The following is a 22,101-nucleotide window of genomic DNA, read 5'->3' as shown; positions in this document are numbered from 1 at the left end:
AGGGTGGGATGGGATGGGATGGGATTGGTTTGTCAAGATACTGATTGCATAGACAAGTTTGCTTTGATGCGTAGCCTCACCTATTTCCGAGAGGCCAATATTGCTGATATTGGCACCGTTTTGAAAATACTAATAAAAAATAGAATGCAACCATAAATTCAATGGAGCTGGCGTGGAGGTCTGGTAACAATGTGCAAGTTACTTGGGCTTCAGTAGCTCACGATGATTTCCACTGATCAGAAGTAGCTCTCATTATAGAAAATGATAGAGACCCCCTGAATTAATATATATTTATAAAGTTTTGTATAGCGCGAACATGACCCAAGTGGGTATCAGAGAGATTTAAAGGAAGGGAGGCTAGGGTATAAATTAAATACCTTACATGTTCACATCTATAATGAAGTAAAGTGCCTTGAGAACACACAAATTACTAAGCTTGTTATTAGAGGTAGTCAGTTAATTAAAGGTCTGGCCTCATAACAAGAGTCACTGGTATGTTTACAATCGATAAGGGAAAAAACTTATTCATCAGAAAAAATCTTTTTTGAGGGAAGCAGTAGATGCGATTAGGTAAACGTCCGGTGGTAACGAGTTCCATATCGTAGAAGCAGCACCCGAGAAAGCGCTGTATCATGTTTTCTTTTTATGGAAACATTGTCATTTTAGTAGCAGGGCGTTCGCACTTCGTGATGGTCTGCAACCACCTGACTTTTCAATTTTTTGGGCCAAATATATGGGGGTATTGTAATGTAGGGCTTAAGGTGCCATGCATGCTATCTTTAGTTGAATTCTTGCCTCAAAAGGTAGCCAGTTCAGGGATTTTAGTGCCGGGGAAATGTGCTGGTTTGTTTTTGTTCTGGAGACAAGGCTGGCAGCCGCATTAAAGGAGGCCCTTAGTGGGGCAAATTTGTATCTAGGTAGGCTGCATAGTGTGGCACTACCGTATTCCAGTCTGGGCAACACAGGAGCTTGAACCGCATGCTTGAGGTTTTCCTGATAGAGGTAAGGTTTAAGTTTCCGTAGAATGCTCATCTAATAATTCGCTCCTTTGGTGACTGCGCTGATGTGATCCTTCATATTCAAGTGTTTGTTTAATGTACTTCCCAAGGATCTAGCAGAGTCAATGATGTGAGGAGAACAGTTCAGTGCTGTAACATGTTTCATTCAGAGATCGATTTTGGGAATACTGTTCGGAGGTGAAATGACAAGGGATTCCGTTTTTGGGGCATTGAGCTTGAGGTGACTGTCGGTAAGCCAAAGATGTGTGTTTTGTAGAATAGAGTTGAGGGATATGATGTCATCTGGAGAGGAGATTTTGAGATATAATTGTGTGTCATCTGCATACATGTGATAATGAATATTAGCAGATTTTAAGGAGTCTGCTAGCGGTTGAACAGAATGGGTGAGAGAGATGATCCCTTTGGAACACCCAGAGTGACCGCGGAAGGCTTAGAAAGGGATTGGTTCTTCTGGACTCTTTGGTATCTGTTGTGGGGGAATGAAGTACACCTTTGCAATACGACCCCTGATAAGCCCATCCTTCGTTCAAGTAGGGTCAATAGACTATCATGTTTAACAGTGTCAAAGGCAGAAGATAAGTCAAGTTGTATCAGAAGGCATGATTAGTTTAGATCCACCATGTGCGTGAGTGCTGATTTAGTGCTGTGACCATGACGGAAGCCTGATTGGTGTTGGTCAAGGAGTTGGAAATGGTCTATCTGCTTACAGAGTTGGATTTGGACACATTTTTCCAGTAGTTTTGCCAAGGTGAAGATGTTTAAGATAGGTCAGCAGTTGTTGAGATCTGAGCAATCTGCATTAGGTTTTTTTAAAGTGGGGATTACATGTCCTGCTTTTAGACAGTCAGGGAGTGTGCCTTGATGTAGTGAGAGATTTACAATCTTAGACCAGAAGGGGAAATAATGGCTTTGATCACTTTGAAGATAGTCGGAGTTTGAGGCTCAATGAAGTGATTAGATGTAGGAAGATGTAGATATCATTATCATCGATTGATGTGAAAGTGTGCCCACAGGAGTTATTTTTTAGTACATGCCTGAATAGATCGTTGTATTCACCAGGCTGGGGGGTGGGTGAGGAAAGAGGATTGAGGCCACCAGGAGTAGATCCTTTGCTGATTGAAGTTCATTCTTGATATTTGTTGTTTTATCCAGGAAGAGGAGGCCAACTCTTCGCAATTTGGGAGAGTGGTGCCTCCATTGTCAATCGGCTTTGATTTATTGTGTGATTGTTGCTTGATGATTTCAAACAGTTTTTTGGGTTGATTTCTGGCTTGGTCAATCTGAGATCTAAAAAAAGTTAGCTTTCGCATTTCTTATCCTTCAGATGTATGTGTTCCTTGACTGATCTTAAGCATTTTAGGAGCTCCAAGGTGAGAGAAGATCTCTAAGCTCTTTCTGCTGATTGGAGATTGCTTCTTTCAGAGTTCAAGTTGTCATTGAACCAGGGTTTTAGTCAATACATTATTTTGTTGAAGGGGGGGAATAATTAAGAACTTCCAAAATGGAGGTATTGTAGAATTCTGTGAGGTCATAGACATCATCCATGTTGGTCTGATGAGTCAAGGTGTTGTTACAGTGGTTGAAAAAAATCACTGGAGTTTATGTCCCAGAGATTTCTTTTCCATTGTTTTGTTTTCTTCAGTTGCGCTCTCTTTGGAGTCACCCTTATATTGTTGAGGAAGGTGATGCAGTAATGGTCATACTAGTACATGCTTATTTTCTGGGAAGGTATGTGGCTCCACTTTATACTCCCATCTGACACTGGCAGAAGTTCCTCTATTTGGATCATAGCACAGACCTAATATTCTCCAGGTCCATGCACTGTCCTTTGTAAGGTGGTGGTCATAAAGAACATGATCGAACTAGCACATTTAAAGGTACATTTGTAAAATTATAATAGTTTAGATACATAGTCTAACTGTGTTCTGCTCATTCAGGACATTTTATCATTACTGGCCTTTGAAGAAACAAACCTTAGGGGAATATTTAAATACGGAAAAATAAACGTCGCCAGGCCTAGAATCACAGTGGTAAGAATAGTATAAATTAGCGCAGTTAAGCCTCAAGCAATTACAAGAGGCGTCACCTTACAGACTGAGGTAATTTGGATTTTTATAGTCATGAAATGTCCCCTAACGTGTACCCCACCGTCTCCATGTACGAGCTTAAAGTGCATGTAACTTCCCTCCTCGACCAGCTATGAAGACGCAAATACATTTGCGTCTAACGTTAACATGTCCTCTTTCAGATCCACCATGAATGGATTAATAATTCAGTTCCTAAGTATGCCTTGCCAACGTCTCTTCATGGTGCACTTTCACGTTTTCCTAGCCCTGCAGAGCTAGGCCCTGATTTCTGCCATCGAGCCCTTTCTGCTTTCTGTCTCCTGAAAGCTGCAACGTGGGATACATCCCTGACCTCTGTCCTACTCCCTGCGTGGCGAGCGGTGCCCGGCTCGGCCTGCTTGCCTGCCAAAGACAGTATTTTGCCTTCGAGTTATCAGTACAGCCGAGCTCAGCTCCTCGAAAACACATTCCAGTCCAGCAGAACAGATAAACAATTCCCCGGCTGCAGAGCAAAGGGCCCGGCCTTTCTGTCTCCATGCAAGTAATTCATTGCTCCCGTTACCATGGTAGGCCCATGGCCCCTTGCATTACACGCAGACACGTAGTCACATATGCACGCATTAATAGTCAGTATAGAGTAGCCTCTGCCCAAGAGACCTTTACTTCTAGATAATATAGTTCCCCAAACACGAGATATCAGATATGATTTAGGAACGAGTCGATCTGACATGCCAGACTTCTGTCTCTTTCCTCTAGTGTTAAATGTCAAGTCCCCTGCACCCTCCAGCCTCACGTCAGTCACACGTCATGCTGCTGCGCGCGCATCCTTGCTGCAGATTTCTGCTGACACTGCAAGATTCCTCTATGTATCCGCCCATTTGTGACACTTTCAAGTGACGTTTCTTGCACACACCCCTGTGTACGCCCTCGTGCACGCCTTTCTGTTACGCACATGTGTTCTTATCTCGTTTCTCTCAGCTGTTACGCCTTCTGTATCCATCACCATTATATGCATTTTCTATAAATATTGTATTCTGTCAATAAAGTATTGTCTATCCCTTCCTGATCCTTGATGGTGAAAGGAACATGATACCTGGTTCGAACCATTCCATTTTATGGAATAAACCCCTTATAAACTCAGATACCACGGATTCTGCCTCTTATTTCCGATTGAGTTATTTTATTGAACTTTACTGCATAGAAATTCCGACGGTAAATATTTATTTACCACATTAATTTGGCGCCCGAATAGGGACCACTCCCCCACCTTACGCGCCGGCGGTGCGTTGCAGGCCTAGCCCCCTGCCACAGCCGAGACGGACAATTACGCGTACCCGCAGGATTTCCTGTATCTCCCTCTGGCCAACGGAGGTGACTGAGACTGCGATCGACAACCAGACGAGGCGGTGAGGAGTGCGGAGGATCCCGACCAGAGCCCAGCCAAGAGAGCAAGATCCGAGGTGTCTAGAGGCCCACCAGTTCCGACGTGCCTGTGACGTCACGAGTCGAGTCCAGTCCGGTCCAGTCCAGACGAGTTTTCCGAGGCCTTCCGTTCCGTGCTTCCCGGTGAGTACCGTTGCTGGGGACGCATCTAGACGGGTGCATTACTATGTATCCGGTCAAGACGGGTTTGGGTACACAGACCCGGTCTGCACTGTTTTAGCAGTGTATCTGTACTGTTTAGCAGTATATCAAGTTTTCGTGTCTTCAGCGGTTCGATTTTTGCTTTCGTTATAGAATTCAAGCATAGTTAATATGTGTTCAGAATGTTTCTATGTGATTAATGTCGTGGTGTGAATGACTGTTTTGATATACATTACCGTGTTTCTGTGTCAAAAGTGTGTTCAGGTTCAAGTAAGTGTCAAGTACCAAATATCAAGATGCCATTGTTTTCCAAATTAAGACAGATAGGAACTAGGAAAGGGATACTAGAGGAAGCGATTCCTGTCCCACCTAGGGACACTCCCGGAAATTTTATGTACCATAAGCATGGCTTAGATGCCATCTTATATCTAGATTTATGGGCCGATTATACTAAGAACCTAGACGAGAAATATAAATGGCCCGTTACAGGGACATGGGATGCAGATTGCATCATGAGAATAGAAGAAGTACTATGGAAAAAGAAGGCCAGACAATCTCAGAAAGACGCCATAGAACTGTGGCGTAAAGAATCTCATAGACGTACAGAGAAAGAATTCAGGAAAGCAGAGAAACATAGAGAAGATTCAGACAAAGCCCGAGAAAACGTACTAGTTGAAGAAGGGATACGAGTTAAAGCAGAGCAAGTAGACCGACAACGAAACACTCTTGTGAATGGTATGTATCCTCTTTTGGCCGAGGGTTTACCCAAGGCCACTCCGGAAATACCAAAAGATCTGCCCCCTCCATTGGTTCCGACTAAATTACGTCACAAGACCGCAGCAGACATTTTTATTTCTTCCTATTTAGACGATGTAGCTCCTACATATACTACTGCACCTGCCCATGTACCCGTACCACCTGCACCTGCAGACGGCCTCCTACCACATGATCATCCGCCCCCAGGTCAGCAACAGCAGATCCTTCTAGCTCCGTTACCCACACCCGTTCCCGTTGTCCCCCCTGGCACCCAACAACTGCATCCATTAAATCCTTTTGGGACTGGCGTGGTCCAGGACCCAACCCAGCTACTGCAAGTACCGCCAGGTTATGCTCAAGCCTCCGGTTCAGGAGGTGCTGCAGGAGGTTATCAAACACCCCCACAGATACACCGAGTTACAATGAGAGATTTAGCAAAGGCGCGGACACCGAAAGGCGTTCCGGCCGAACTACTTAGAAGAGAACTTACAGACTGCAGATATGACTCAGTGCCTGGTACGTCAGGCCCCATGTTATTAGCGTCCATCCGTTTGAGACGTGTTACAGACTATTTGATGCTACTACCAGGAATGCCAGAACATCTAGACAAATTGTATTATTTTATTAGAACAGGAGAAGGGCCAGAGTCTGTTGCCGAAGCCATGTCACGTCAGAAAGTTGAGACTAAAGGTTTAATAATGCGATTTTTGGTTAATTGTTTAATAAGAGAACAAGATCAGGCAGGCTTCCCGCAAAGTGAGATGGATAGACTGATTAGATGGAGCCAGAATATGTCAGAGGGTAAACATGATAGGGAGAAACAAGTACATCATATGGTTAAAAAGATCCGCAAAGAAATAATAGATATACATGCCGAGCGAGCACCTGACGAAGATCTTGAATTAGACGATCCAACTTCCTCGCAAGAGGAGGAGGAAACAGAGGATCTAGCAGAAACTTCGCAACAGTCAGATAAAGGGACGATAGCATATGTAGGTAAGGGAAAATACCTTAGGAAAAAAATACGTCCAGAAAGCGAAAGACTTTTTCTCTCTGCCATATCAGATCCGAGTTCTCCTGAACATATGTTTCAGGCAACCGATAAAATACTTCAAGATCGAATGGGGTACCATGTACTCAATTCCATGGATGAGCAAGAACTAGCCCGGTCCGCAGTACAATGGGCTAACAATTCCAGTACATATAAGGATGATGCAGTAGCACAGACGTTTTTGAACCTTTCCCCTGATGAACAAAAATTAGCTGGTATATACATGATTCAACATCTCATTACGTTATTTAAAAGCCAACACTCTGATCCAGGTCCCTTACCGGATATATTAGTAGAACTGCTCTCTAATAGATGGAGAGGCCTAGGTACTGATTTGATTAAAGAAATTCTAGAACATAGACACAAATATAGTGCTTTTCTGAAACCACAGTTTATGTCAGCTCCACCACCCTCAGAAAGAAAAATTTTCTACTTTGACCGACAGAATCCCTTACGGGAAGTACATCCGGTCAGAAAAGACGATAACACACTAGAACGTGTATTCGTATATACACCCATCACTAAAATGGAATTATTGGAAATGAAGAAAATAGTGCCCAGTCATGATAAAGACCCTGCAGGTTTTCACTGAGAAATTAAAGATATGTTACTCATGGGCGATTATACGTATACAGATATTATGAAAATGTTAAAGGTACTATTGCCTGCAGGCATTTACGAGAAACTAAAGGAGAAAGAATGGGAGGTGGGAGACACAAAGATCGATTGGGCTGCATTAGAAGTCGAAGAAAATGGTCGTACCGCAGGTTTAGGCCTTGGGGATAAAGCTAAAGCATTACCGAGTTTATTAGTACAGGTTTTGCCTAGACTATTAACAACTAAAAAGGAAGACTGGGACGCAATCTCCGCCTGTAAACAGAAACACGATGAAGATACTAGTGATTTTTATTCCAGATTCGAGAAATATTTTATTATTAACAGTGGCCTGAAAACAAGTAGCGAGTCATACCCACACCTCTTTGTATCAAAATTAGTCGAGAATTCCCTGCCTCAAGTTAAGAACCGTGTTTTGAAAGTAGAAAGTACATGGCAAGCAAATACGCCTTCCCAAATGTTACAAATGTTACAGTACCACCAGAATCGAATTAGGGAAGAACAAGATCACGAACAGAGACGTATGAAAGATACGAAAATGAAAATGTTAGTTGCTCAGTCAGTTCCAGCTGACGGTCAGAAAAGGGGTATGACACAGTCTAATAATACGACGGCTCCCGTTAAAGGGACATGCAACTATTGTAAACAGCCAGGTCACTATGTGAATGAATGTACAGTTCTGAAACACAATATAGCAACAGGTAAAACTAAAGAGAGATATATGTGAAGAAACCTGTGCACTGCTGTTGATACAGTTCTCCAATCGGTTTTAATGGTAATAGGTGCTCTAAGGTGTCGCCCAACAACATGTTACATTATTCGAGTTTATCAGCCATCTCTAAAAAAATCACCTACCTAAATCTCAATTGTTAAGAGTAAAACGAATCACCTCAGACCCTACATTTCTGGAAAGTAGAATGGATGAAATGATCAACCGCTTCAAAGCGAGAGAATACCCAGATGATTTACTGGAAAAAAACAAAAATGAAGTGAAAAATCTGCATAGACAGGAACTTTTACTACCATCAAGCAAGAAAAAAGAAAATGACCGGATGGTCGTTGTTTCCAAATATTCCAATGCTAGTTCAACGTACAAAAGGATTGTCCTAAGACATTGGCAATGTTACACCTAGAGACAGATTTTAACAACATGTTTGAAGCCAAACCAATATTTGCACACACAAGGGGCAAAAATCTGGGCGAAATTCTCAAACATCCTACAGAACAAACAGTGATCTATAAAGGTACCAGACCATGCAATAACTGCAAAAATTGCCACAATTTAATCACAGGCAACAAACTATCACACCCCATGAAAGGCTACAATATCAACTTGAAAGTCACAGCTACATGTGACTCCAACAACTTAATTTACCTACTCAAATGCCCATGTGGGAAGGTATATGTGGGCAAAACGGAGCGCAAGTTGAAAACCCGCGTCAATGAACATAAATCGAACATTCGAACAAAGAATCTCAAATCATCCATAGCGACACATTTTTTGGATTCTAACCACACCATAGCCCAACTAAAATTCATGGCACTGGAAATTATTCATAAAACAGAAGGAAGAGACAATAACAGGGCGTTACTACAGAGAGAAAATTTCTGGATTTATAAATTAAACTCGATCAAGCCCTTTGGCTTAATGAACGGATCGAATTTTCATGTTACCTGTAACATTATTAACTGAATGACAGCACCTGAGGGTGCCCCCCCGTTCTGATCTGATCTCCACAGCGTGGTTTTTTTCATGCATAGACATTTGTCAACTTAACCTGATTACTGCATACCATGTTAGCATTTGCTATATACCTTTGTTTAGAGAATTGATTATGTTTACTTTACGCTGTATTTCATTGTTTCATACATTTGCACAACCCTTTTTTCAGTCCTCTTTTACTTTCCACCACTCGCGATCACGTGTCTCACACTAACCATTCACGATTATTCATTAACCTCACCACCGCATTTCCGGATTAACATGCCGGTCTGCGGTCGGCGCTTTTGAAACGCTGCGAACCTCGCCAAAAAGTAAGTTTTTGCCGCTTTAGAACTCCGAGCATTGCTTGCTCAGCACGCATTTTCCCTTCGTTGACTTGATTCACTTCACATCACCCTTTCGTATTCCAAGGCACTAGCGAGGCAAATCGTCTAACGCTTTGTTAAGTTCACTCGGACTAACCGACGGTAGTCATTTACAAGTCACTCTGAGGTTAAACATCGGGTATTTGGCAATACTATTGTATTTTCCACATTAATCGTTGCATTTTTTTTACGTTATTCGGTGAATACCTTGGACTAAGGGTCTATTTTTTTTATTCTTCTTTTTTTTTATTCTTCTTTTTATCTCACTTGACAAATAGTCGTCAACATGTTACAAATATGTTCGTCTTTTGTTTGTATAGGCTCCCCGATGAAGGGCTGGTAGCCCGAAATGCATTGGAGCAGGAATATTAATATGGAATGTGAATATTAATATGCATTACGGCATTGAATATATCTTTTGAAATTGAAATTCATCAATCAAAATACAAACATGAAAAATAAACTAAGTTGAAAATACTTATCTTCTATTGAATCTTTTGGAGGATTACACCTACTTGAGTGCCTAAGGGATGTCATCAAAGTCCTTTTGATAACACATTATTTACGAAAACTAAAGAGAGACCACGTCAGCCTAGACAGGACCCAGTCCAACACCAGGTTCAGCAACATAGTCCACAGAACGTGCAGCCTATGCCTGCTCCACAACAGACAGTACAGACAGTAGCGGTACCACATCCACAGCCCATTGCCGCGACACAGCAAGTTTCACAGCAGATGTACCAGTATGCCCAATCTGATTACCCCGACTATCAGCGATACTCATGAAACAGCCTAGAGAGGGAGGTTGGCTTGCCTCTCATTGAAGTTCCTGTAGATCAAGAGGGTCCTTATGTACATAGTCAAGTATTAGGAAAAGATAGAAAGTTTTTGATTGACACAGGGGCAAGTCGAACAACAATAAGTCACGACGAGGTTCCAGGGGCACCCCTCTCAGGCTCACAGAATGTTTCCCTTGGATTTTCAGGACAGCCTATTGTTAATGAAGTATCGGAACCTGTTCCCCTAGCAGTTGGTCCATTGTCACGCACTACAGACTTATTGCTCACGAAGTCATGTCCAGAAAACTTGTTAGGTATAAAGACACTGAAAGCTCTAGGAGCTGTAATATGTTGTTCTCCGGAAGGAGTTAGATTGTTTTTGCGTGACTTTAAGGGTCACTATGTATTACGAGATTTTGATGTCAGATTGAAAAATGTACCAGAACATTTGTGGGCGAAAGGCCCAACTGATGTAGGTTGTATGCACATTACACCATACCGAGTTACACTCAAGCCAGGAGCTGTACTGCCCCGAATCCGGCAATACAAGTTATCGTCTGATGCTGTAGTGGCTTTACTGGGAATCATTGAAGAGCTCATTGCACAGGGAGTGGTTGTAGAAACCGACTCCAACCTATGTAATTCCCCTATCATTCCAATTCTTAAACGTACTGACCCGAATGCACCTCCAGTTTATCGATTAGTTATCGATTTACGAGAATTAAATAAATGCATTGTGCCACAGTATCCTGTGGTCAACAACATCTCATCCTTATTGACTGCTATTGATTCAGAGGCGACGTTCTTTACTGTAATTGACCTCAAGAACGCCTTCTTCAGTGTCCCCATTGATCCGGAAAGCCAATACCTTTTCGGATTCTGTTTAAATGGCCGTAGCTTCAAATTTGCACGCGCACCTCAAGGATTCACAGAAAGCCCCAGCATCTACAGCCAAGCATTAAAAAGACAACTTGACAGTATTCACATGCCAGTTAACACTGCCCTACTCCAGTATGTCGATGATCTGCTGATCACCGCCCGTAGCGAACCTGAATGTGAACATGCATCACTGACGGTTTTGCATTTTTTGGCTGACAAGGGACACAAGGTGTCCCCTTCAAAGCTACAATTCTGTGTTCAGCAAGTGGTGTACCTTGGGCACTTGCTGTCCAAGTGGGGGAGACAGCTAACACCTGACCGCATTGAGTTAATTGCACGCTTACCGCAACCTAAGACACAAAAGGAAGTGCGGGCTTTTATTGGCCTCACCTCTTACTGCAGACAATGGATTCCCCAGTACGCATTTCTAGCCAAGCCACTCATACAGTTGACAACACAGGAGGCAGCGACTTCGACTGTCCTCCCTTGGACTCAGGAACACACACAGGCTTTTGATGAATTAAAGAAAGCATTATGTCAAGCACCAGTTTTAGCAACACCATGTTACAGCAAACCTTTTACACTTTTCGTTACAGAACGTGATGGCACAGCATTATCTGTCCTCACACAAGACCAAGCAGGTTCACATAAGCCGTGTGCTTATTTTTCAAGTACATTAGATCCAGTAGCCCAGGCCCTGCCTGCGTGCTTAAAATCAGTTGCAGCGACAGCCCTAGCAATCAGACAAAGCGATTCCATAGTGTTAGGACATCCCCTGACAGTGCAAGTTCCACACTCTGTGGAAGTTCTTTTAAACAGAACACAGACTCAACACCTGACTATAGCACGACTGACAGGTTATGAATTGACATTGTTTCAGCCACACATAGAAATCAGACGCTGCAATATACTTAATCCTGCCACACTGTTACCCTCGAACATAACAGATCTAGCTACACATGACTGTATAGAGATCATTAACGCAGTAACAAAGCCCCGACGAGACTTGACAGATGTTGCACTGACCAACCCAGACCTGACCTGACACTTTACGTGGATGGTTCATGTATGAGAACAAGCACAGGAGAATTAGTGGCCGCATATGCAGTGACCACTGAAACTGAAGTCAAAGAAACACACCGTATTGATACACTGTCTGCTCAAGCTGCAGAGCTCATTGCTCTGACCCGAGCCTGTATACTAGCCAAGAACAGGAATGTCAACATATACACAGATTCACGTTATGCATTTGGAGTCGTACACGATTTCGGTGTACTCTGGCAGGAAAGAGGTTTCTTGACCTCTCACGGAGCAAAAATCCAACATGGTCCCCTCATTCAAGAATTATTGGAAGCAATACATTTGCCATCAGCCATAGCTATCATGAAGTGCAAAGCACATATTAAAGTTACAGATACTATTTCCCAGGGTAACGACCTGGCCGATCGAACTGCGAAACACACAGCTCTGACTCACACACATGCAGCTGATATGACAAAGACAATAGTTCCGACACCAACACATTGCATGACAGTTAAGGATCCCGCACTAGATGTAATTGACATACAGACACATGCTACTCCAGACGAAATAAAGAAATGGACTGAACTAGGAGGGATCAGACAGAACAGGGATGGATGACGAAGGGAAAAGCCACATGGTTTATCCCCGACTCTATGGTTCAAGTTATGATTAATACTGCACACAGTCGGGCACACTTAGGAGAGAAAGCCATGTTAGACAGTTTACAGAATCTCTGGCACAACAAACATCTGCGAGCAGCAGCAAAACAGAAAGTGCGTACTTGCATGATCTGTTGTCAGTTCAACCCAGGTAAAAGCATTCCTGTAGAGCAAGGTGGATTCAATCCTCCCGATCACCCTTTTGAAGTCCTCCAGATGGATTATATCCAGATGGAACGATGTCGAGGATTCAAATATGTCCTCGTAGTTGTATGTGCACTTTCCCGTTGGACAGAAGCATATCCAGTCCCAGATTACACTGCTCCGACCACTGCCAAACAGTTGGTTCGTGAATTTTTCCCACGATACGGTTTGCCTCATGTCGTGTATTCAGATAACGGTCAGCCATTCTCGTCCGAGCTTATGAAGCAGGTATCACTCCTGCTAGGATATCAGTGGAGGTTCCACTGCGTCCGACATCCCGAGGCGGCAGGTCTCGTGGAACGCCACAATCAGACACTAAAAACACGTCTTGGTAAGATTTGTGTCGAGAAAGGGGTAGACTGGATAGTCGCCTTGCCAGTTGCATTGTTTTACATGAGAATGGTTGCACACTCCAGAACAGGGCTATCCCCGTACGAGGTGGTCTTTGGTAGGCCACCGAATATGTGGGGGACGCCTCTGCCTCGTAAAATAACCGATGTTGACTGTAATATGTTGACAGATTACCTTGCTTCCTTGATGTCTGCACTACAATCATGTCGTTCACAGGTGGCTGCAGCCTTTCCCGACAACACCGAGGTGAAGCCACACAAGATTGTTCCGGGGGACCTCGTCTTTGTGAGAAACTTCGACAGGAGGAGTCCGCTGGAGCCCCGCTGGCAGGAGCCGAAGCTTGTTTTATTAACTACAAGGACAGCCGTGAAAGTGGAGGGCCGCAAGGGCTGGCTCCACTCAAGTCATAAAAAAATATCATGGACTTCCGCCAGAGTCAGACTCCCAGCCCAGCCCCGTCCCAGAGACTGATACCAAACTCCCCCTGGTAGAAAAAACTCCTTCTCAAGAATTTCGTATGAAATTAAGGTCTAGCAAGTCAGACAGTTTAATTGTTTAAGTCCTCCCCTAGGTGAAGCGGTTAGACAGGTTCCTGACATGTACAAGTTAGACCCCAATAGAGAGAGATAGACAGAAACAGATCAAGAAACAGAAACATTGTAAATCTCTCCGGAGTTATTTTATCATTACGTTATTGATTATGTTTTTTCTGAGTCTTATGGTTATTGGCATTAGTGTATTATTGTACATGTTCTTCCCTATTGCACACTCTACTCTTAATAACACTGCAGAGCATACGTTCAGTGAACTGCCTTCACATGAAGTGTCTTACAGACTTGCGCTGCGCAACAATACATTTATCAGTATGTTACACCATTCCCATCAGACCAGCAATGCTACAAATTGTTGGATATGTGGTCGACTCCCTCCCTATCAGAAATACAAGGGAGCCCTGCCCCTCTTCCCGTACCCGTTTACACATAATGGTTCCTGTGGTGCCTGGTTCAGCTTAATTAATTCTGTAGACACTGATTCCATAGTTTACCAAGGCAATTGGGTATGGGGAAATCTGAACACAGTCATGCATCGAGCATGTTTCCCAGACAAGGAGGGTCTCCCACAAAGGACAGGTACCGATCTAGAAAACGAAGTATATGGATTAGGTAATTATACACTTAACCTCATGATTCTGAATGTCCAGTCTGAAACCGAACCAGATTTGCCCTCTATGTCAGTGTTACCCGTTAAAGGCGAATTATGTGTCAGAAAGAATGGTTCAAAACACTTAGGTCATAGTGAATGTACTACTGTGATCGAATTCAGTGATAAGGGCAAGTCCACATTCAAAGCTTCCCGTCATTCCTATTTCGTTTGTGGTCATACCGCATACATACGTTTACCTCTAGATTGGGATGGTACTTGTTACATTGCATTCCTATTGCCCCCTGTTTTTCTAGCTCCTCCTGATTACCATAGAAATCCTCAGCTTATTCAATCTAGACACAAAAGAGAACTCCCAATTGTCGATCAGACTGAAACAGAATGGGAACAATATACAGATTTCAATAGAGGATTCTTTTTCTTTTTAGGACCTGTCTCTAATAGTAAATTGATACGAAAATTGACCAGAACACTTGAAGCAGTAGTGAACGAAACTACTTCCGCCCTAGGTAACTTAACGCAGGAACAGTCTGCTATAAGACTTTTTGTTCTTCAAAATCGTCTCGTCCTTGACGTCATCCTGGCCGATAGGGGCGGGGCTTGTAGAGTCATCGGATCGAGTTGCTGTGTTTTCATTCCAGAAAATGCACCATCAGTATATAGAGCCATATCCCGTCTTCATAAGATAGCTGATCAGATTCATCAGAATCCAGGCACCTGGACTTGGTCCGGTTGGTTCTGGAGTACGATAACAGCCTGGGGATGGAAGCTACTTTCTTTCCTAGGGATTATATTGGCCATAGTATTCAGTTGTTGTCTCTGCATCCAATGTGGGCCTGCGATATGTGGCTTGTGTGCCACGGCCTGCATTCCCCATTCAAGTTCACGCTCTACATCCCGCCTGAGAAAGGATGAGCAAATTATGTTATATGAACAGATAGATGGATTAATGAAGATCGATATATCATGAAGGGTCCGTAGGGGACAAGGAGGGAATGAGGTAATTTGGATTTTTATAGTCATGAAATGTCCCCTAACGTGTACCCCACCGTCTCCATGTACGAGCTTAAAGTGCATGTAACTTCCCTCCTCGACCAGCTATGAAGACGCAAATACATTTGCGTCTAACGTTAACATGTCCTCTTTCAGATCCACCATGAATGGATTAATAATTCAGTTCCTAAGTATGCCTTGCCAACGTCTCTTCATGGTGCACTTTCACGTTTTCCTAGCCCTGCAGAGCTAGGCCCTGATTTCTGCCATCGAGCCCTTTCTGCTTTCTGTCTCCTGAAAGCTGCAACGTGGGATACATCCCTGACCTCTGTCCTACTCCCTGCGTGGCGAGCGGTGCCCGGCTCGGCCTGCTTGCCTGCCAAAGACAGTATTTTGCCTTCGAGTTATCAGTACAGCCGAGCTCAGCTCCTCGAAAACACATTCCAGTCCAGCAGAACAGATAAACAATTCCCCGGCTGCAGAGCAAAGGGCCCGGCCTTTCTGTCTCCATGCAAGTAATTCATTGCTCTCGTTACCATGGTAGGCCCATGGCCCCTCGCATTACACGCAGACACGTAGTCACATATGCACGCATTAATAGTCCGTATAGAGTAGCCTCTGCCCAAGAGACCTTTACTTCTAGATAATATAGTTCCCCAAACACGAGATATCAGATATGATTTAGGAACGAGTCGATCTGACATGCCAGACTTCTGTCTCTTTCCTCTAGTGTTAAATGTCAAGTCCCCTGCACCCTCCAGCCTCACGTCAGTCACACGTCATGCTGCTGCGCGCGCATCCTTGCTCCAGATTTCTGCTGACACTGCAAGATTCCTCTATGTATCCGCCCATTTGTGACACTTTCAAGTGACGTTTCTTGCACACACCCCTGTGTACGCCCTCGTGCACGCCTTTCTGTTATGCACATGTGTTCTTATCTCGTTTCTCTCAGCTGTTACGCCTTCTGTATCCATCACCATTATATGCATTTACTATAAATATTGTATTCTGTCAATAAAGTATTGTCTATCCCTTCCTGATCCTTGATGGTGAAAGGAACATGATACCTGGTTCGAACCATTCCATTTTATGGAATAAACCCCTTATAAACTCAGATACCACGGATTCTGCCTCTTATTTCCGATGGAGTTATTTTATTGAACTTTACTGCATAGAAATTCCGACGGTAAATATTTATTTACCACAAGACATTAGGCTGCAGATCACAGGAGGAATAGAGTACATATAAGTTTATAGCTATACAAATGCATACCTCTGGAGTATGTCTGTCCCTTGCCATCAGTGCCAACACTTCTTCCACTAAATCGCCTTTGTTACCATGGCCAATCTGCTTGATGTCTAATAAAAAAGCAAATAAAAATATTATTAATTCCTAGATCGACATAGCTTTAAAAAAAATCTTTTTATTCATTTTATCAATACAATATGTCCGCGGACTCGATAATTCTCGCCTCAGCGCCTACTCTAATCATGGGTCCCACGCTGCAACTCTGGGCAATAGCTTGCTTAATCTCCACAACGGCCCCTACAACACTGGGATGCCTGGCTTCACCTTGGGGGTGACCAGGAGGGGCATCTCACAGGGAGAGCCAGGAAGGCTTCCACAGCGTTATACAGCACCGGGATGCCCCGTTGCTGGGGCAGCTGTGCGCTTTACAAGTATACTACATTTACAATATACACAACAATAAGAGTGCAGTTCCAAATTGTACACCTCTGCCCTGGCCACTAAGATACCCCCTAAACAAAGCCAGACAAGCGTGGAAATCCGATATCGATGTCCCTATCTCTGACGACGTCTGGCTCTACTTTTGCACAGTTAATTGCCAAATTTCAATAAATGGTAAACATCACCTAAAAAAACAAAAAACAAAACAATAACAGTGCAGTAGCGTGTAGACATATCGTCTAGACAATGTGATTGCCAATACAAACTGTGAAAGGAGGGGTAGCAGGTTGTGGGCTACGAAATAAGAGGTGCAGACCAACATCAGGCAGACTCATCCACTCCAGTGTTATAATAGAAGAAGTATGAAGAGTGGAACCGTTCATACTTCTCAAGCACATCCACCGATGGTGGAGCAAGCAGGGAGATATGGGGTAAAGGGGGAGGTCACCCCATATCCCCGGATAATTAAGAGGGATCAGCCCAATCTGCCCCGGCACACGGAGTCAAGAGTATGAGTCTGTGTCTTCATTCAGGCCTGTGTCCTGGTTATTCAGTCCGGTCAACATGTTCCCCTAAATCGTAAGTTCCCGTTCTGCATTTTCATCAGTACAAACCTTTCGAAGTCTACATTCTTCCGCAAGCCATTTAGACACAGTCGGAGGGGCCAGATCATCCCAATGTATGGCTATGCGCCGCCTCGACAGCTCTAGCCCAAACTGTGAGAATCTATATTGCATCTTTAACCTTTCCTGGGGAGAGGCAGCAGTCCCAGCAGGCAATGTCAGGCTGTTAACTCTACAGTCACCTACGTCACTCTGTGCAACTTCTTTATCACCTACCCCCAAAATTACTGCATACAATTCCATGCCATATGTCTAAAATCTGCTGGGACTGACCCACATAGAGTGCAGCCTGTCAAATGCAACAGATATTTCCGATGTAGGCGCCTAGATCGACATAGTTAAATTCAACTCCATATGGAGCGACACTTAAAGAACTGGTAACACTCAACAAGCAATACTTAATCCACGTCTCTACGAGGAGGAGTGTGATCTCCCGCAGCTCATGCAGCACCCATTTCCAATAAGTCAGAAATTCATCTCAGTTCCAAGTCATGTGGAGGAACGTCGCTGGCTTCACCCCCCATCTGGGGCACGCGGCAGACCGAACTGCGTTAAACCTATACAGCCGTTGAGGAGTTAATAGGGGCCGTGAAAGTAATAAAATTAGGTTAGCTTGAATCGAGCATTGCTGGCAACCTCCTGACCTGCACACAGGCCCCCCTCCACTCACCATCCTTGAGGGGCTCAGGTAAATCAGCCAACCACTTGCCTTCAAGACTGTATATATGTGGGGGATCAACCCCCTGAGACTCCTCTAGCTCCGGCAGGAAAAATGACCCAGACCTGGTGCGCTGCATGATGCTGCTTTTTAAAGGGCAGCTGTCTCGGCTGGTGTGCCAGCTTTCGGCAGGCCTTTTGGTCTCCTACCATTTCTGCCCATGGCGCCATATGTCCCAGTGCCACCTCAATTTGCACACCAACAGGACAGACCTCACCCACAGAAATGTCACTTCCAGTATTGGCTCCAGACACTTCTAGATTGGTGCAGATGCTCCTCCTGACATCTAACTCGATGTCACAATAGACTCTCCACTTCAAGTCCACTCAGACCCAGCACCTCTCACGACAACGCTAGTGGTGCCACAGCCTGATTTGGAGACCATTCTGGCTATTAAAAGACAAGTCCAGTAGGGAAGCTTCTCATCTACTAAAATAACGTACATTTTATGCGGAACAGTCTTGGAAGTCCATCCATTTGGCTAGGGACTAAGATGCACAATTTCCACAAGGAAATGATGCTCACAATCCTTCTGTTCTCTCCCCGCAACTATTCAACATATACATGGTACCCCTCACCATCATACTGAAGAAAGCAAACATCCCCTTCCATCTTTATGCAGATGACACACAGATCTACATAGAAATCACCTCCTTCAAAGACATTCTAAAGCTCAATAACACACTCAAAGAAATCCAAGCCTGGCTAGGGAAAAACCATCTCAAACTCAATCAAGGAAAAACAGAACTTCTCCTCATCTCCAACAAGGATGACAACCCCCAAATCACGGAATGGATGAAAGCTATCGACGCTCTCAGTGGGAATCTCACTCTGACTAACTCAGTAAAGTCTCTCGGAATCACCCTTGACCATAAACTTTCAATGACGAACCACATCAAGAAAAGAGCGCCTTCCTTAATCTGAAACTCCTCAACAAAATCAAACCTCACATCCCGCAGAGGGATCTCCAAATAGCCACCCAATCTTTGGTGCTATCCAGACTGGACTATGGGATCGCAACCTTAACAGGCCCTATCACACCTAGCGCCAATGAAAACAACCCTCAATGCAGCCGCCAGAATGGTCTCAGGGGCAAAGAAATTCGACCACATTTCCCCAGCACTCAAAGACTTAAAATGGCTCCCAATGGAAATGCGCGCCAGCTTCAGAACAGCTTGTCTGACACACAAAGCCTTGCACACAGGGAAACCGGAATACCTAGCCTCCAAGCTCAGGAAGGCGGGCCAGTCCAGAAACCTCAGAAGCTTGAACACCCTACTACTCATCCCCATGAAAACCCGGAAACAAAAAAACGCAACGCGCTCGTTTGCCGGCAACGCCCCAAAAATCTGGAACTCCATCCCAGTTGACATCAGGACTACGACTTCATTTCAAGACTTCAAGAGACGCCTCAAAATCCTCTACCTCAACCGGGCATTCCCGAACTCTACCTCAGCAGCTCACCCTGCAACTATGACTACCTCTAACCCACTACCTCAAACTCGCCCCTCAGGCGCCAATTAACTATGTTAATCCTTGATCTTACATGAATCTCTTTTCCTTGATATATTATTATGCAACCGTTCCCTGCAGCTCGATTGTAAAGCGCTCCGATACCCTCGGGTCTGGCCAGCGCTATAGAAAACTCCAAAAATAAATAAAAATAAAAATAAATAAATCTTCTGATACTCAGACTCCTCAGGAGGTAAGCAGTCCAGAGACCTCCAGGAACAGCCCTAGATCCTCTTCCAGGACCTGCTCTGCCTGAAATTGATTTTTTCATTTCTTTGTTAAGTACAGCTGCAAAAGGTCTTGAGCAGCCATTGCATACAGAGGATTATCATCCTGCCATTCTTAAAGAGATTTTCCAGGTAGCACCATCCACCAGTGAACATCTACTTCCGTTTAACGATGCATTGATGGTGACAAAGAACCCTGGTGTAAACCATTATCTTCTCCGGCAGTAAACAGACCAGCTACTGAGAATCCAGCCTTCCTCTCGTCCTTCACCAAAAAGATTGGTGATTCAGAGTTCTTTCTCCTCAAAATTCAACCCAGGTGCATTCCCTACTCACGCTCCAGATAGGGAATCTACAAAACTGGAGGTCATAGGAATGAAAATCTTTCCTGCAGAAGTCTTGCCCTCATCTCTATAAACATGGCCTGTTTACTTAGTCCCTACTCTCATGCCCTCTATTTTATGGCAACCACGGTTGCGTGCAACTAAAGTGTGCAAACCTACTGGACTAGCTAAAAGAGGATTTCATTTAGGCATATTAAAAGCAGACCTCTACTATACTTACAGGGTGGCCAAGGCCATGAATTTATCTGTCGCTCTGAAAAGACACACCTGATTACGATCTACCAGGTTCTATGCAGGTGTTCAAAACCAAGAGGGTCATGCCCTTTCATGCAGAACATCTCTTTGGACAAACCTTTGCTGGACAGATGTTGAGAGGTGAAACTGAAAACCGACTTTTTTAAAGAGGCGTCACAGTCTGGTATTCAGGTGGTAATACATGAAAGAAGATTACTGGGCATGGCGGTTGATCCATCGGAATTTCAAGTCTAATTATTTCAATCTTTTCAATGGGAAAAAAAGACGAATTATGCTCACAAAGACTAATTGTAGATGGAATAAGAAATTGGCTACAGTCAGAAGATTGGAGAGCTTTCATAAGTTGAAAGAATTCTATAGAGATGTTGGGAGCATTACTAAAGCATTGTGAAAAAGAAGCAAATTGGGGGACTTCAATCTTTTTGAAATACTCCTTAGACCTATTTATAAACAGAATTTTCAAACCAGGGCCATATGCTTTGCGCCACTTCTGATAAACCTGACATAGCTCTCATTTAGTTGAAACGAGTTCTTTAGAGAACCATGGGTTGTCTTTGCTTTTTGACAATTTTACTTTAGCTTGAACTGGTATGAGACAAAGACCTAGATAATGGACACATTGCGGTACAGTAATAAACAGTTAGGAGCAAACTTTTTTGGTCACAGCATTTTCTTGTAGCTCTTCAAATTTCATTATAGTTTGTGGAGCATTATAGAGCGTGCAATTAATACTAGCAGATTTAGAAAATTATTACTTACTGAGATATTTGCACCCTTCCTACATACACTTTTGCAGACATTGCTTTGTCACTCCTACCAGCGGTGAACAAAGGCTACCCTAATTGAAATTTGCTCCAATCAATCACAACATTTGTAACGCGCGCTACTCACCCGTGAGGGTCTCAAGGCTCTGGGGGGCAATGGGGGTGCTGCTACTAGTCAAACAAAGGTTAGAAGGTCTTTGGTCTGCCGTAGGAGAATGGGGAGGATGTTCCAGGACTTGGCGGCAAGGTGGGAGAATGATCTGCCACCAGTGGTCGTTCTCCTGATACGGAGGACGGTGGCTAGGTCGGCGGAGCGGAGCTGGTGGTTCGGGGTGTAGAAGGTGAGCCTTTTTTGAGGTATGCCGGACCGGTGTCGTCGAGGACTTTATGTGCGAGGGTGAGGAGCTTGAAGGTGATCCGCTTGTTGACGGGGAGCCAGTGCAGGTCTCTCAGGTGGGGTGTGATGTGGCTGCAGCGAGGGATGTCGAGGATCAGGCGGGCAGAGAACACCTCTGTATGAGTTGCAGTCGTTTCAGTAGTTTGGCCGGGGCTCCCGCATAGAGGGCGTTTCCGTAGTTAAGTCTGCTGCTGACGAGGGCCTGGCTGACCGTTCTTCTAGTGTAGGTGGGGATGCACTTGTAGATCTCTGAGCATGCGGAGGGTGTTGAAGCAGGAGGATGAGATGGGGTTGACTTGCTTGGTTACAGAGAGTGTGGAGTCGAGGATGAATCCCAGGTTGC

At 44.2% G+C, this 22,101-nt stretch overlaps 1 protein-coding gene across 1 annotated transcript in view; it reads right to left on the bottom strand.

Annotated features, from left to right (window-relative positions):
* The window catches only part of PTCD3 (pentatricopeptide repeat domain 3), a 185,949-nt gene that overhangs the window by 28,189 nt on the left and 135,659 nt on the right, over positions 1-22,101 (bottom strand). Inside the window, exon 20 of the mRNA XM_086964253.1 lies at positions 16,502-16,587. Within this exon, the coding sequence (XP_086820379.1) occupies positions 16,502-16,587 (86 nt within the window). The remainder of the gene's footprint in view (positions 1-16,501; positions 16,588-22,101) is intronic.

The sequence above is a fragment of the Lissotriton vulgaris genome, chromosome 3_2 (assembly GCF_964263255.1).
Source record: "Lissotriton vulgaris chromosome 3_2, aLisVul1.2, whole genome shotgun sequence".
Taxonomy (NCBI): domain Eukaryota; kingdom Metazoa; phylum Chordata; class Amphibia; order Caudata; family Salamandridae; genus Lissotriton; species Lissotriton vulgaris.
The sequence above is the reverse complement of the archived record's forward strand: the minus strand, read 5'-3'. Positions and strand labels throughout refer to the sequence as shown.